The sequence below is a fragment of the Euleptes europaea genome, chromosome 1, assembly GCF_029931775.1.
Source record: "Euleptes europaea isolate rEulEur1 chromosome 1, rEulEur1.hap1, whole genome shotgun sequence".
Lineage (NCBI taxonomy): Eukaryota > Metazoa > Chordata > Lepidosauria > Squamata > Sphaerodactylidae > Euleptes > Euleptes europaea.
The window spans coordinates 76,144,937-76,159,354 of record NC_079312.1 but is presented as its reverse complement, the minus strand read 5'-3'; the positions used below and the strand labels follow the sequence as shown (position 1 = coordinate 76,159,354).

General features: G+C 43.3%; 1 protein-coding gene across 1 annotated transcript in view; it reads right to left on the bottom strand.

The window, feature by feature from the left end:
• GNAI2 (G protein subunit alpha i2) overlaps window positions 1-14,418 on the bottom strand; it is a 152,190-nt gene that overhangs the window by 10,471 nt on the left and 127,301 nt on the right. Inside the window, exon 5 of the mRNA XM_056861175.1 lies at window positions 9,510-9,638. Within this exon, the coding sequence (XP_056717153.1) occupies window positions 9,510-9,638 (129 nt within the window). The remainder of the gene's footprint in view (window positions 1-9,509; window positions 9,639-14,418) is intronic.

The following is a 14,418-nucleotide window of genomic DNA, read 5'->3' as shown; positions in this document are numbered from 1 at the left end:
CCTCTGGCTATCCTGCCAGGTTGTGAGGAGGAAGCAGGAGTCAAAAGGGAGCCCGGTGAGAACCAGGTGTAAGCAAGGGGGAGGAAGATCATTGGCCTCTTAGGCCAGGGATTGCTCAAGGCACCGGCTTAGGCAGAGACCGGCCTCCCAGTGGGGGAGGGATGGAGACAGGTTAAAGGTGAGACCTCCCAATCATGGCCAGGGAGGAGAAGCAGGTGTAGCTGTAGGCTGGAGAACTGCTGCCTGTGGAAGAGAGGGACGAGGTGAAGCTAGGGCTGTCAATTTGGTTCAGCCCGAACTGAAAATCAGCTGAATTTCCCCTGATTCGGTGGTTTTTAGTTCGGGAGGAAACGAACTCAAAACTGGCGGGCAACTGGGGGCCCCGAATTCAGCGAGTTCGGGAGTTCGCGAATAAATTTGGCAAATTCGGCCGTCAGTAAGCAGCATAACCGTCAGTAAGCAGCATTCTCCTTCCCCGGCCAATCGGTGGCCAAGCTGGGTCTTCTTCTGGCCAATCAGTCAGGATTGAGTACTGGAGGAATCAGCTGATGTGCGGCCCGGCCAGGGAGAGAGAGCGAAATCCTCGTGTGTGTGGGGGGGGTGCTTGTGCACATTCGCTCCTTTCTGTGGCTGCAGGGGGCGTATTTTTTGGGGTACAGACACAAAACTTTCACTGGAGCTTCAGATGAAGCTTCTTAAGATACCCCCCAAGTTTTGTAAACATTGGGTCAGGGGGTCTCGAGATATGGGCTCTCCCCCTTTTCCCTCCCCCTTTTCCATTTATGTGGCTGCAGGGGGTGCTTTTTTGGAGATATAGCCCCCAAACATTTAGCATAGCTTCAGTCAATTATTCTTAAGATACTACCCAAGTTTTTTAAAGATGGGTTCAGTGGGGGCAGAAATATTGCCTCCCCCCCTTTTCTCTTTCCATGGCTGCAGGGGGCGCATTTTTTGGGGTGCAGATCCCAAACTTTGAGCGGAGTTTCAGACCAGTGTTGTTAAGATACCCCCCAAGTTTTGTGAACATTGGGTCAGGGGGTCCCGAGATATGGGCTTTCCCCTTTCCCCTTTTGGGATGAATGGATCAGCGAGCCGATCCTGTGTGCATCTTCTCCAGAGATAACCTCCCGTGCCTAATTGGAATCATCTTGGATTACAAGTCCTCTTCAGCCCCTCTTGATGGAACAGAAGACAGCCACAGTAAGACCCCTTTGGGGGCTTTAATCTATAATTTTTCTCCTGTGTATGTGTGTGTGTGTGGGGGAAAGCAGAGTCTGTGTGTGTGTGGGGAGGGAGCAGTTTCTGTGGGTGGGGGGGGAAGCCAAAGGGGGCTTTCGTCGGTTCTGCCTGGGGTGTGTGTTCCCCCTCGAGTCTCTCGCTCCCTGGTTTGAGGGGGGAGGTTTCAGTTGTGTGTCTTCTGGTTTTTCCCTGTTGCAAAGGTGTTGTTTTACAAGTTGAGTTGCTTTGCAAACTGTTGTCGGGGCTGGGAGCTCTGCGCGTGGGCGGCAAGCTCTGCTGAGAGATGCACATTAAGGGTGGGGGGACCCCTTTCAGGGCCCATATCTCAGCCCCCCCTGACCCAATCTTTACAAAACTTGGGGAGTCTTTCAATATACGTCCTTTGAAGCTCTGCTGAAAGTTTGGGACCTCTAAGCCCAAAAATGCCCCCCCCAGAGCCACGGAAAGGCGCGATTGTGTTTTTAATGGCTTTATTCGGCCGAATTTTTTTTCCGAACTTTGAATTCCCGCCGAATTGAACGGATCCGAAGTGGGGGAGTTCGGACTTCGGCACGTACCGAACCCACAAGGGCCAAATTCGGCCGAATCCGAACTGTACCGATTTTTTTTTTTTGACAGCCCTAGGTGAAGCAGCCTTCTCTGCTTCCCATTCTGAGGCCTATGGAGGACACAGGGCTTGTGTCAAGATGGTGGAGAAGTGGCCAGGCAAGAGCGGGCATGAGGAGTGCTACACCTTCATTGCTAATGGATGCAAAATGCCTGTGTTTTATTTCAAAGAGGGAAATAAGCATGGATTTACTTTGCAAGAGGGTCCCAAAAACTACAGTAATTTGGGGCTCCCTCTTCAAAAGGTTTGAGAACCATTGGTTTCCCTCCCCCCTCCGAAAGAGCATTCAGTATACTAGTGGAATTAGCCAAACAGGAGATCTATCCCCACAGTCTTATCACCATCCAGCCCTTTGCCTTGTCAAGATAGCCAAGCAGAGAGGGGGCTGAATAACCCACATTCCTCAGACTACTGTGGTACACTGTCGGCAAGTGGTGCCCGTGCTCTCTGAGAAATGGTGGGAAGCAGAGATATACAGAACTCCATTGGGGTTCCTCTGCATGCAGGCACTACACCTGCATAGGAAAGGACTATACTCCTTAATGGTAACCAGATTACTTCTCAAGGTGTACTTTGCTTAAGCATAGCATCTTATATTTGAAAATCAAATTACATGTTTTTTAAAGGATTTCTCATAAAACACTGCTTTGACCTGTGTTCTCTTAAATTCAGATGTAAGTCACTGTGTTCTGGGAACATTATGAACTCTGAAGTCCAAATATGATAATATACTTCCCAGAAAACAAAAACTGCAGTACAATTTCATGTTCAATCAAAAGTTTATGTTTCTGAAAATATTTTCCCCCACGGTGCTTAATCAACAGTTTATATCTTGCAAATGTGACCAAATACTTTAAATGGAGATTTAAATACTTTAAACGGAGATTTAAAATAAGTGGGTGTTTAGCTATGTTCAGGACAATTACTGTAAGGATTGCAGGGATTTAGGATTACTCTGCCAATTACTGTTCTAAAAAATGCACATATTCTTCACTAACCATCTGATGCTTTCAGTGCTATTAGCGTGCAGCTATGTCAGTTTTTCATGCAATCATCCACAGAAAACCATATGAGGAGGTTGTGAAGTCCTCACCACATCCTGTGATTTGTCAGTATACTCCATTTCCTGGCATAGTTCTGCAAACACTTGAACTGTACTGGAAAGGTACAAACCTTTATGAAAATGGAACAGATGGAAGAATCACACTGTCCAGTTTCTCATCCTTTGGGGATGTGGGGGTCCCACAAACATCGATATTGGGGACAGTGCTCCTGGCACTGGTATTCAGAGGTTTACTGGTATACAGAGGTTTATAATGTGTTTATAAATGTGTTTATAAATTAATTTATTATGGGTTTATAACTTTGTTTCGCGGACCCCTGGTTTAGTTCTCGTGGACCCCTGGGGGTCCACGGACCCCTGGTTGGGAACCAGTGCACTAGATGGATCACTGGTCTGATCCAGCAGGGCTCATGTGTTCTGTCCCTGTTATAGCAAACATTCTTCAAAGGGTGGATTTGCACCATTGCACCCACTCATCTAGATATATTCCACTCATTTCTTCTCTTCATAGAAGTTAACTTACAAAACCAATTTTCAATATTTTCATTACTTTTTATGGAATTTACGAGAGCATGTATAGCAGCTGTGTAAATTCAGTTCTTTAAGAAGCAAAAAAAATCTTGCAATTTTGTGAGGAAGCAGCAAGGTTGCACAGGGAAATCAGTAATATTAGAAATGATCTGGAAGTAATCTTATATGTGTGATATCTGCATTTTTGGAAAGTGAACTTGCAGCAAGGAAAGAATCAGAAATGGGGAAATTATTATGTTCACCTAAGAACACGTGTATACAATTTGTTCTCATTACACAAATTAATTTCAGCATCAAGTAATTCTCTGCAACCCCTACTTGACACCTAGAGGTACAGAAGGACACACCTTCCCAAATGACTGAAGGGAGAGCGGCTCAGCTGAACCTAGGAGGTCATGTGTGGGACAATCTCTTTTTCGGGTTTCTCAACAGTCATTTACCTGCTTGCCTATGATGAGTCAAAAATGCCTCCAGGGAAGCTTTTGCGGACTGGAAGAAAGCCAAAGTTGTTTTTCTTCTTTTCGGCTGTCTTCAGACCACAAATGCCTAACAGAAATGTGTGAGCCTGCAAGCTAGTAAAGGTTTCTGTGGGCTAATCGTTTTTTTTAAAGAAACAACTCTTGGATTTCTCATTGGAGAGGCAGTAGTCACAAGGCACTGCTGAATGGGTGGGGTAAGATTAGATGAAGAGCAAAGAACATCCTCTGTCTAACCAGACTGGATGAGTGGGAATCCACATGCCTTCCCTGATATTGGACAACAGGGCTCCTAAAAACTCAGAGCCTCAGGGGCAGTACATACAGGTAGACCTACATAGAAAAGCACCAACTCTTGCTTTTATGTTTAGCTAATGTTACACGGGACATGAAATGGTATAGTATAGTTTAGCCCGATCTTGTAAGATCTTGGAAGCTAAGCTGGGTCAATACTTGGGAGACCTCCAAACCACCACTGCTTAATCACATACCTTGAAAACCCACCAGGGGTCGCTATAAGTCGACTGTGACTTGACAGCGCTTTACACACAATGATACATGATTTATTTTTAAGGACATTTGCAAACTGTTGATGTTCCGTGTCACTACGTGGATACTGTTTCCAGTACTAGTGGAGACAGTGAGTGCTGTCAGGTTAATCCTGTGGTTTTTTCATGCCAATGTTTGTAATTTTTTAAAATGAGGATCAGTCTTAATGATGTTGTAAGGCCCCTGGGTGGGCAATAGAATGGTGGGATATAATTTAAATAAATACATAAATACAATTTAAATACAACTTAGGCCTCATGTATTTTTTTATACTGCAGAATTTATGCAAGCAAAATGTTTTAATTTGAGCTGTATAGCTGTTTTAATTTGAACTGCATAGCTGATATATATTTCTATAGTGGTCAAAGAGGACAGAACTAAAAATACAGTTTCTGTCTCTTTCCATGTACAGTCATGACGTTATTGGCAACAGCCAGTAAACAAGGGGCACCAAATATATCTGAAACAATATACATGAAATTCTATGTGCAACTGTGCAAAGTAAAATGATCTGGAGATTATTATTTGGCTTGAGGGCAGACCTCTCCAGAGAACAATAATCCAGAAAGATCTGCCATTGGAAGGTCAATATACAGAAATTAGAGGTTTTCATACATTTCAAGCTCCAAGGATATTTGGAGACTTGGATTATGCCTGCATTCTGACTCTCAAAGTGCTCCTATCACCATTCATGATGCTTAAGATAATTAACTTTTAGCTGGGAGCTAAATGCCAAATCTACTATCTGATCTGGATTTCTACAGACTTGGGTTGCCAAATGTTCTGTTAACATTGCAGGGGCTGCAGAAAGACAACACTACGTAATTCTATTTACTTACACAGGCAACTCATAACTTTGGGAGAAAGATGGCAACCTTCTTAACTTATCTTTACTAAATGTGAGTAGAGCTCCTACATGTTGTAAACAACAGCCCTGAAAGTCACTGCAAATGCCTTGTTATAGCGAAAAGGCATTTTAATCATGTAGCATATGTCTCTGAAATAGTGCTGTTATATTCTGTTGCTCAATGGATCCCTCTTCTAGTCAAGCTACCAGCAAGACAAGAGAACATGCTTCAGAAATCCAGGCAAACACAGTGTCCAAATTGTGTGCATGCATATGTGTTTGCAACAACTTTGACGCTTAAGTATGCTAATTTCTCCTACAATTGTTGGCAATGGTTATTGCGGCATGCATGAAGTTGTTCTGAACAATCTCTTACATTTTGAAATGTTTCACTGTTTGGCTATTTGCAAGAAAACTAAAGGATAACTTTATCCATTTGCTTTTGGGGGGGTTAACTAGTCAGCTACAAGAACAGACAGATTATTATTGTTTTCTTGAACAGGTGCATGACAGTTTACCCACACCTGGCAGGGCTGGACAGGTCCTTGGGCCCAACAAAAAGATTAACCTGGGTGGAACAGGTTGGGATCAAAGGCAGCCTTTGCTCAGGGAAGCTCGAAGGATGTGGCAGCAGAAAGCAAGCCTGGGTGAAAGAACAACTGCTCTCTGGGCCTGGGTGTTTTGAGACAGGGCAAGGAAAAGGGGAGAAGAGTGTGGGGCTTAACTCAAGTTTTGACGCTGGGACTATAAAAAGGAAGGAAAGGGAATTGGGAGGAGGCTTCTGGCAGGAGAAGAAGAAGGCAGCAGGAGGAGGCAGGTTGCAAGGTGGCAGCTCTTCGCCTATGCAACAGTGTGATCCTGAGGTAGGTGAGGTGAACCACACCTTCAAGGGTCTGTATTGCTGAATAAAGAGCCTGTCTTAAAGAAACAGTGACTTGGCTCGTGATCTCAAGACCCCATGGGCTACAGGTATGGTGTTCCTCTGACTCCAGAGAGGGCTACAAGGTGTGTGTGTTTTTGTGTACACTTGTTTGAACATGGAAATAATTCTCTCACTGAACACTACAAAGCAAAACATCAGATCTATTCAAAAGTAAAGCTAACAGCCAACCACAATGTGCACAACGTAAATGGTGTGTCACCCCCATACTTCCTGCCTCTAGCCAATCTAAGCTGTAAATTTAGCTTGACTTGATTTTTTTCCTTCACATTAATAAGGAAAAGGACACTGCCAGGCCACAAAGAAACCAGCAGTGACTCATAAGTGCCAGTGTTGCGCCCACATCTCACATTCACATTTCTAATTGTGAACAGTTGCATTCTTATGCTTTCTATCTACCGTAATGGCAACTCTTTTTTTAAAAAAAAAATTATTAATGCATTTCTGAAAATACGTACACCAGAAGGGGGAGTGGAATATTTATACAAAAAGAAAAATAAGCCATATAACATCAAAATAGTCTACAAAGGTTCAAAATATTATTGTTCCATCTTAAGGAATCACTTGTCTGAGATGGCTCAGTGCTAAAAGTGGCACATTAAAGGTTGCATGATCATTCTTAGGCACCTTTATCAGTTGGTGCTCAGTTCAAAGCACAAACAGTAGTCAAAGCTGGGGCAGTCAGGCAGGTAGGTGTCAAGTGAGCTTCAAGGGGGAACATTCTGATGGTGATATTTGACCACCAAGAAAAAAAAATCTGTCTGTGGTTGCCGCACATGTCAGCTCACAGGCAGCAGTGCTTGGGAAGAAGATCTTAATTGGCAAACTGGAATTAGCTAGCTGGAGAGTATGTAATAATTCTTAGATTTTTTCCCCTTCAACTGCCAATATCTCTCTTTCCAGCTGAATGCAGTTACAGTATTAGTGAACTGAAATATTCCTCATGAATCACTGCTTTATTGAGAGGTATTTGTCATCATATTCCCCAGCAGGCGTTGATTTAAGAAGGCTCCCAATTGGTTCTGATATTCTAGCCTCATCTTCATTTAAGAATCCATCTAAATAGTGTAGCTAGTGAGACTCCAGAGGGGTCTCTGGATATAATGGATTATATTAGGTAACCTCCGTAGCTCGCCTTCTCAAACCTGGAATTTCACAGACCATTAAGTGGACTCCACACTCTCTGTTTCCCTGGCATGGCGCAAGGGACACATGCCCTGACCCGGACCAGCAGGTCGACTATGAAGCTTACCGGAAAGAAAGTTCTCCATTTCACCCTTCAACTTGCACACTCATTATCATTATCATTTTCGACTGTAAATCCATTTTACAAAAATCCACTTGGGGACAGACTACTTCAATGAATCAAGTCTGTGTAATCTTTGCAGCACATGTGTCAAAGCTCTTAAACCTGTGAAGATTCAACTGAATACACTGTCCTGTATGTGTATAAAATAAAACCGCTCTTTGCTAATTCTATTACTAGGTTCCTCAAATCAGTTTGTGCTCTGAGTTGTTGTTTTTATCCAGAGACACCTTTTTTCAAAGCATACTGTGAGGATGCGCACTCTGGTCTCCTGTGAACTGGCAAGGAAGTCCATCATTTTGTTGTGTGAAACATACTTTTATATTTTTGTGATTTCAAAACTTTTCACAGTGATGATTTCCTGCTACATTTGTGATTTCAAAACTTTTCACAGTGATGATTTCCTGCTACATTCAGAAGTGCAAGAAGACTAAACGGGCATCATTTCAACTGGGATGTTTCAAGCCAGAACCCTGCTAGGACTTGAGCTTTGGGCTTCTTGCATCATGCAATCATGGGCTCTGATAATGGCATGGCCAGAAATGTGTGTACTCCAAATGCAGCATTTTAAGAGAAGATAAGGAAAGTGCATTTCTACTGCAAGCTACCACATATTTTCCCAGGTTGTTCCAACTGAAAAGCTTGCTATTTTGCAAGTTTGTGACACGTAGCTTCTCTCTAACTAAGGTCAGAAAATACCTGTCGGAAAGCAAACCTTTTGGGAATGCCCACATTTGGGGCATTTTAAAGTGAAGCTATCTTCCCAATATGAGCTGATGAAAACAGGTAATTTGTATAATTCTTGCAATAATGGCAAATTACAAAACCGCGTGTTTCACCTGGTAGATAACTGTGTTGCTGGCTAATAATTTGCCACACTGTCCCATGGTCAATGCTGATCTTCAGATTGAGAGAGAAAACAGAGTAAGCAATAGGAGGACAGTTAAAAAACTAAAGATATTAATACCCAGGAGGACCATGCCGCTATTAATATGGAGGATTACACTGGTCCAAAAGGTGCCAGTGCGAAGGAACACGCTACACAAGTTGGTGTGGGCTGAAAGTGAGGCAAAGCTTTCTACTTTCATCTGCATAGCTGTGCTGATAGCAAAGACCGGAACGCCATAAAAGAGAAAGGGAGAGCTGTACTCTTGATTGCTAGGCTAGCTGCCAGGAAGGAGGAGAACATGAATGGGGATGGCCGTCTCCTCTTTCACTGATGCCTCCATTCATCCCTGAACAGCTGACATTCTCAGTAGTATTCCAAGCTTTGCCAAGCTAACGACCCAACAGGTGAGAATACAAGATGAGTGGCACATTCACACAAATGCTTCAAGGACTGTGCTGTAATCTGAAAACTGCCACCCCTCCTCATGTGTAAGAGAGTAAACTGAAACTCTTGAAGTGTGGTTCCAACAATCTACATCAGTTGGAATGCAACAGCCAGGTACAAGCCAGGTGCAAGCATGCAGCCCTAGATGCACAAGCGCTGAGACTGAATTGTTAAAGTGGTCTGCTTTGATATGAATATACCCATTTTGGTTTTGTTTCTTCCTTGGGAGAAGTGATGCTACGTTTGTGTCCATTGCTCTTTCCCCACTGAATTATTCCCAGTACAATTAATGCATTTTCCAACATTAATTGTTTGTTACATGCATAACAGCAGTGTTAAAAAACAAAACAATTATTGTCAGTGGTAAAAATTGGGTGAACCAAAACTGATGACAAAGGTAACACTCAGCACTGCATCTCTGTATTCTGCCTTGAGACCCTGAATGGTGGGGTACGGTTCCCTTAAATTAAAACACACACATATACTTATCTAAAAGCAATCTGTTTTATAGTAAAAGTTAGAGATGTCACAAGTTTTAACCAACAAGAGAAAAAGTGGGGCTGGGGCTGGCCCGCAATGCCATAAAGTACCTTGCGCATCGTAAAGATAGGTACTTACTTGAAATGCAGGTCCTTGAAGGTAAAGTGAGTCTCCACAATGCCTGTGGTCTTCACTCTAGTTCTCAGCACATCCTGCTGGCTTGGAATGTAATCCCCCCTCGCTATCCTCTCCAAATCATTCAGATAGCTATAGGGAGACACGGAGGTGGTGATTAGCACAGCAGCTCAATACAGGTTACTTTTGTCAGGTTACCCAATGTCTCAGAAGATGAAAGGCACAAGAAAGGGCTGCACTGCCATTTTTCCCAAAGCAATCTCTCTGTGATACACAAACGAGCTAAAGTTTTACCTATGTTTAGTGGAGGTTTAGGGGGCATGTTATGAAGCCTCATGAACACATATTCCCCCCTTCTGTCTTTGAAAGCAGTGAGAACTGTATTCAAAGATTTATTTATTTACGTTATTTATAGTCCGCCTTTCTCACATGGACTCAAGGCAGATTACACAGAGTGAATCAATACAATTGACAGGTGGGACATTCAATTAACAGCACAATAGGATTAGAGTTGCATTACCAATCAGAAGTCTAAAAACAGAACTGAAGCAAAGCATAAGTATTAACATAAAATATTAAATGTTGCAAAATTCATTGTAGGATCCTAGTTTCAACAAGCTATACACAGTAGTATAGACCCCTACTAATTTTTCTGAGTAACTTTGTGAATCATATAGTATAGTACGAGTCTATTGCCTACATAGAAAAGCCCTCTTGCACAATTCAGTTTTGCACAGTTTGAGGAAAGCCATGAGAGTGGGAGCCTTTCTGACCTCCTCAGGCAGGCCGTTCCACAAGGTGGGGGCCACAACGGAAAAGGCACATGTAGGAGCATCAAGACCTTGCTCTGATGAGCGAAGCAGATATGAGGGTCTAAGGCCATGAAGGACTTTGCATGTGAAAGCTAATACCCTAAATTGAGCCGGGTGACTGATGGGTAGCCAATGAAGTGAGTATGCATGCTCCAACTAGCTCCCGATAATAGCTGAGCTGCGGCATTCTGCACCAGCTGGAGTTTCCAAATTGATTTTGAGGGGAGACCAATATACAGTGAATTGCAGTAGTCTAGTCTTGATGTTACTGTAGCATGGATCCAGGTGGCCAAATCGTCCATATCAAGATAAGAGGCCATCTTTCAGGCTAGGCTGAGTTGGAAGAAAGTGTTTTTAGCAACTGCATTAACTTGCTTCTCCAGTAATAAAGTTAGGTCCAGTATAAACCAAAGGCTCTTCACTGAGTCAGCAAAAGTCAACTGAACATCACTGCAATGTTTTTATTGCAAATATACAGGTGGGCCAACATTACCTACTCAAGTGCAATATATGATAGTCCAGGTGGTTTAAAATCCAGATCAGTGTTTTCTCAAACAAGGATCAAAGCATTCTATGTAAAGACAAGATACCACCAGAGATAGGCAGGGGCACAAACAATTTTGCATGTCTTACTGATAGTAAGCCTAAACACAAGCATAGAAATAGCCTATAAGCATACATCTAATGTGGCTTCTATGTTGAGGGAGGGGGAGTTAGTTTAGAATAGGGGGAGAAGTTAATTCATGCTAAATGTATGTCAATTTATATTTGTTTCCCAAATACAAGATGACTATTATGTGCTCCACAATCCCCGAGCACATTTGAGTGACTGTCTTGTATTTTAATTCTTCATAAAGCTTTAGGAGGAGAACATGCTCAAGAAAAGAATCCTGCTACAACAAAAACATGTTACCGTGAAAGTAAATCCTCATTAAGGATGGCAATCTTTTTGCCACATCATTGTGCTGTGTTGCTTTACAGGAGGTTTTAGTTGTTCAGGGCTATGAAATGCCTATTTCTTTTGGGAGAACTACTCAGATCTGGGGTTATATCCCACTCACGCGCCCCTCGTCAATTCAAGTTAATCAAGGCTGCACAGTTACATTAATACAATGCAGCTCTCAGGAAAGAGGAAAGTATTCATCACTATGGCAACAAACGAGAGAGAGAGAGAGAGAGAGAGAGAGAGAGAGAGAGAGAGAGAGAGAGAGAGAGAGAGAGAGAGAGAGAGAGAGAGAGAGAGAGCGAACACGAACATGCAAGCAGAAACAATTTATTCCATTTATCGTCAACAGACAAAAAAACCCTTCCTGGGAAAGGGGGAGGGTAAACACCAATGCAGATTAAGGAAGAAACATCAGGATGAAGCAAACCCTATTCTAGATGCCAGCAAATCACCCTGTTGGCCTTTCACTAAAGAAAAAAGGAGGGACATGAAACAGAACTAACAGATTCTATCTTACAGTCAACGTCACTACTTCAATTAGTGAACTGGCTGTGTAATAGAAAATATTGAGCACAGCTAAATGAAAGAGAGGGGATTACCCTGCTCAAGCCCCTTAGAGGACACTTTGGAGGACGGGGTGGGATTTTCTAATTATTCTCTCCCCTCTGTGATTCCTTGTGGGATCCCAGCTTGCACCTAGGAACATGTGATCGTAAAGAAAGCCACCAAGAAAACAGCATGGCACCCTCCAAAAGGCAAGGTTTTCAAACCAGAACATAAGCATCAACAACTGTGTGAGACCTGCACAAAAGTCCTAGCAGGAATCGGTCAAACCACACCTTGGGCACTCAGAACATATTCTGCTGGATAAACCTTGCATAAAATCTCAGCTAGCTAGCTGATCCTGTGTTAAGATGTCTGCCAAGTTTTCAGGGGACAAGGAAAGGGAAACAACCACACCCGGCTGATATGCATTATTCCTGGCAAGGCATTCCATGCTGACACTTCACAGACTGAGAGGGCCGTGTGCTGAGAGTTGTGGTCGCCACAGACATCACTTCTTTTTTTGAAAAAGAGTATGACCACAGGAGCAACAAAGTCATTCTGGGCCAGGCTGGTGGTAAAACGGCATCCATTTCTTCTGCAAACCCTGTATTCATGTCCTGTTCTTTCCAAAATAAAGCCACAAAGGGAAAAAAGCCAAACAGGGAGATTACACAGCTAACTAACAATGGGCAAGATGACGCAGTACTGAAAGGGTGGCAAAGGCTGCCGCTGCCTGTGGAACTGGGATTCGGTATTTCTACAGTACAAGCATGCAGGTAATAGGCATAACAATTCTGATTACAGCGTGTAAACTATGAATTAGAGTTGCTATTGTACACATATAAAAAGTCTGCATCACATCATGGATAATACTCGCTGTGAATAAGAATCAAGAAAAAGTACATGGGAGGCTATGTTAGCAGAGGTTTTCCTGATGTTAACTCTGTCATGTCCCTATCATGGTATGTCCACAAATACTCAGAGACTAGGAAAAATTGTGCTACTGCCAGAATACCAGATGCTACCTCTGTTGCCATCCACTCTGAAAACCCCGGCATTCTCTCCGGGATTACTGACTTTAACTCTCTGACCCTGGGATACCTTTCTTCAAGAATACTCCAATTATCCAGTGGTCTTGCTCCACAGAGCACCAAACAAGGCAGGAAATCCTCAAACAGCTGAGAACATCAGCTTGTAAATAAAAAAAAAAGACCTCCCTCAACAGTAGCACAATCTTTGCTCTCAAAATGTTGAGAGTCAAATGAAAGGGGAGGGGGAACGGGGGGATGGAGAAATTAGCCTGCTGAAACCCCTGGAACATCTATGAGGCAGAGATTTGGGAAGGGGGAGGAGGAAATTGCCCAGTCACTTATGTCCTTTAGGATTCCTTATGGAGCCCAACTTGTTCATCAGCAAACTTTACGGTAGAGTGCCTTTCACAGAGGCAGCGAAAGAGGCCTACATTCAGGCAAGGAGGCCAAAGTCTTGGGGGACTTCAGATAGGCAGAAAAACGACTCTGTTACATTTTTAAAAGGAAAATCCAGCACAAATCAGTCTGATGGAGGCTGAGTATGCTCACTGCCCTCAGCGGGTTGAGAGCTGTTAAAAGGGTTAAGGAAACTGGCCTCCTCATGCTCACAAGAACTTACATAACCATACAAGGAAAATTTTGGCTGGTTTTCCAATCATTTCCCACCCCACCCCAAGATTCCTCAAAGGATCACAGCTTGCCTTTAATAATTGATCTTTCTCAAACACATATTGTGGAACAAATAATGAACAGTAGTCCCCCTCCCTTTTTTTGCATAAATAGCGATTGCCCCAAATGTACAGAAAACTCAACCTTATCTACGAGCACAGGTTTCTGCACACCCCTTAAAGTTTACTTTTAGAGGAAACTGAGCTGCAAGGAATTACAGGGTGGAGGAAGAACAAACTGTGTGGGAAATGATCCACCCGGTATACACAAATCTCCCTGCCTACCGCTCAATACCCTCGCTGGAGCATGAGCAGGTCAGTTTCCCCATCTCCCTGCCTTTCCCCTTCTAATAGACCCTCTCAGCTTCTCAACATTCTGTGCCTCCTAAAGCATGCTCAGTCTTCATTTGCTGGTCCCTCTTCCTTTTAATGAATTACACAGCTGCACTTTTCTGCGTAGACTCCCAAGGAAAAAGGATCCCCTCCTTTGGCTTGCTTCCATTGGAAATTTTGCCTCCCACCACCCTTGCAATAAACACCCCTGAAGTGGCGCTCATGGGAAAGAGAGGACCCTCCACACACAGAAACAGCACAGACGAGGAGTCAGGCTTTTGCCATGGTGGCGGGGTTGATAAAAATCACTTCCCCTTTATGTCTGTGGAAATCCTTCACTGGATCCCTTCCATCCACGTTTTGTGGGTAGCACTGGAGATTTTTGAAAGATGGTTGCCATTGAAACCCAGCTTGGTGTAATGTCTTTTAATCATAAGCTATGGGAGCAGCCAGCTAGTTAAGATGTGACCACGTTCTTGCAATCTACCGCTATAGAGCAAAAATATGCTATGCTTTACTAAGACCTGTCCTTTCACCATTTGATTGGCTATGGTGAATTGCTTCATGAGTTGTACA